The sequence below is a fragment of the Ostrinia nubilalis genome, chromosome 18 (genome assembly GCF_963855985.1).
Source record: "Ostrinia nubilalis chromosome 18, ilOstNubi1.1, whole genome shotgun sequence".
Taxonomy (NCBI): domain Eukaryota; kingdom Metazoa; phylum Arthropoda; class Insecta; order Lepidoptera; family Crambidae; genus Ostrinia; species Ostrinia nubilalis.
Genome location: NC_087105.1, coordinates 6,428,413 through 6,430,622, shown reverse-complemented (window position 1 = coordinate 6,430,622; position 2,210 = coordinate 6,428,413). Strand labels below are relative to the sequence as shown.

General features: G+C 43.0%; 1 protein-coding gene across 1 annotated transcript; it reads right to left on the bottom strand.

Moving 5' to 3' along the window:
• Positions 1 to 476: 476 nt before the first annotated feature.
• Positions 477 to 1,943, bottom strand: LOC135080397 (protein NDRG3-like). Its single transcript, XM_063975039.1, has one exon. It carries the CDS (start codon positions 1,623 to 1,625, stop codon positions 648 to 650), a length of 978 nt encoding a protein of 325 aa, XP_063831109.1. The 5' UTR covers positions 1,626 to 1,943; the 3' UTR covers positions 477 to 647.
• Positions 1,944 to 2,210: the final 267 nt, after the last annotated feature.

The following is a 2,210-nucleotide window of genomic DNA, read 5'->3' as shown; positions in this document are numbered from 1 at the left end:
CCCTTTAACTCGTTCTAATTGGAAGCGGCTCATAATTTTACGCTCTCAAAATTCAATTTGGATTATTGCAGCTTTAAATTTGGTTTAATGGAATATGGAAATCAACCCTCACTCATTGTTTCTCAAAACTCCGCTGTAGAATGTGTGGGTGAGCAAATATTTAGGTTTGGGCAGTGGTTTCCATACACAGTTAATGTGTGGTAATAAGAACAAATTGTTTTAACAATATTATTAATTAAACTGAGTTTGTAATATTATGGCGATTTGGTAACAGATATAAGAGTAAATAATATGTACAGATATATTACGTAAATCCAGCATTGGATTTCGGAGGAATTCGAGCCTGGCACTACAGATTCTTTGTTGTATTCTAGTAAAGTAAGCAAACTACAACCGCGCGACGGCTATGCGGCCTTTGAATGTATCAGGCTGAGTCCATTATATTTATATGCTCAGGGATAAATAACTAACAATCGTAAGCCATAAAATTAAATTTTATTCAGATAAATATCTAGAAACAAAGAACAACAACAACTTCGTCTCTACATCATCATGTGACTACAACAGTGTCGTTAAAGCTCGCGTGTAAGCATCAAGTGCATTCTATTGTTTCAGCGCTGCATTCTCTTTACATGGGGGCAGCATGACTACCTGCAGTATCCCTCGCCTTGCAAAAATAGTTTGAAGGCTTCAGCCATTTTCGCCGGTTCCTCCTCAAGAACCATGCCGCAGTCGGAGATGCTCAGCCACGAAGTCTTGGCAGGGTCCAGCCTCCCGTTAAAGGTTACGGTATCATCAACATGAGGTGATAGAGCGCCGGTGACATTCAAAACTGGCACCTTTATAGTGTTACTCTCTCTAGCTATTGCTAAGTCGGTGCGCCGCAAATAGGACTCTATGAACATTGACAAATTGATCGCGTTCACGTGAGAGAAATATTGTTTGAACATGTGAGCAAGGTCATGGTTACGGTCCTCGGTGCTGCGACCGAAGTGATGCCACATCAAATAATCCAACGCTCCTTGAGTCATTCCGCTCGAACGGAGTTGTCTTGTATTTATCTTTTGGTAGAGCCATTCAGTCCAGCCAGCTTGGGTAGAGGTGCAGTTGATCAAAACCAAAGCATCCACCTTTTGTGGATTAGCAATCGCATATCGCGCCAAAATATTTGCACCTGCACCCACCCCGAAGCCTATGAATGATCGTATACCAAAATGACCCAGAACAAAATCTATTTGGGAGGCCAAAGCGTCCATGCTTGGGTATGTGTAATCTTCGGGTAAGTAATGGGCTCCTTCCTCCTGACCCGGTGCATTAATATGGTAAATGCAAAATTGCTCCAAAATAGGTCTCATATCAGTAAAGTTGAAGAAAGCCTGAAAGTTGGCAGCATAGTTGACACCAAGGTCGTGGTAAGTAATTATGGCTCGCTTGTTGCGATCGCCTCTGACCGCTACCACAATGTCCCCCAGGGAAGTCCTCACCCTCTCCTCCACGCATGCGCTGTCGGCTTGCAATCGTCTGTCAGATGGATAATGTAGCTGAACACTCTTTAGATCGTCTTCCAGATTATCCGACGACATCATGTTGAGCAGAGCAATATTCTCTTGCACTGAAGATGGCATTTTACTCTTTGACACTTAAACTTCGATTTAGTTTACGCGCGCCAACAGCTTGGCTGAATGTAACTCGCGACTCGAACACAGGGATTTTGCTAATTAGCTCGATTAGCCGCTGCTAACGAGACTCGAAGCGTTTCCATTACACAACTACGTTATAACAGTACTTAATATTTATGTATTTGTCACTAATCACTGTATTGTCACTTATTGTAAAGGTTTTGGGGCAGTTCTATCGGCAGGTAATATTGTTTTTGTGGGAATGTCGCAGGAAATGGTCAATAATGTGTAGAGTGAGCGAACGCGCGTCCCACTGAGAGCGGATCGGGCGTGGTCGGGCGGCTCCGCCGGCGCTCGGCCCGCCCGCGCCAACTTCGCACCGGTCGCCGCGCACGCGTGGGATGCGCGTCGATTTTTATGACAATGAATTATGGACCTTCGGGACTTTGGGCGCACAAACAAATAGTAATAGAGCCTTCCATTTTCAATAATGGGAGGTCATAATTTTTAATGGTATTCTAATGTTAGAAGTTTATCTACATAAAAGTTTTAAAATAATTAAAACAGGTGTTTTAATTTTAACAGAGTTTT

Bases quoted from the DNA above. Each gene is read 5' to 3' on its own strand.
- LOC135080397 (XM_063975039.1), bottom strand. From the start codon at position 1,625: ATGCCATCTTCAGTGCAAGAGAATATTGCTCTGCTCAACATGATGTCG.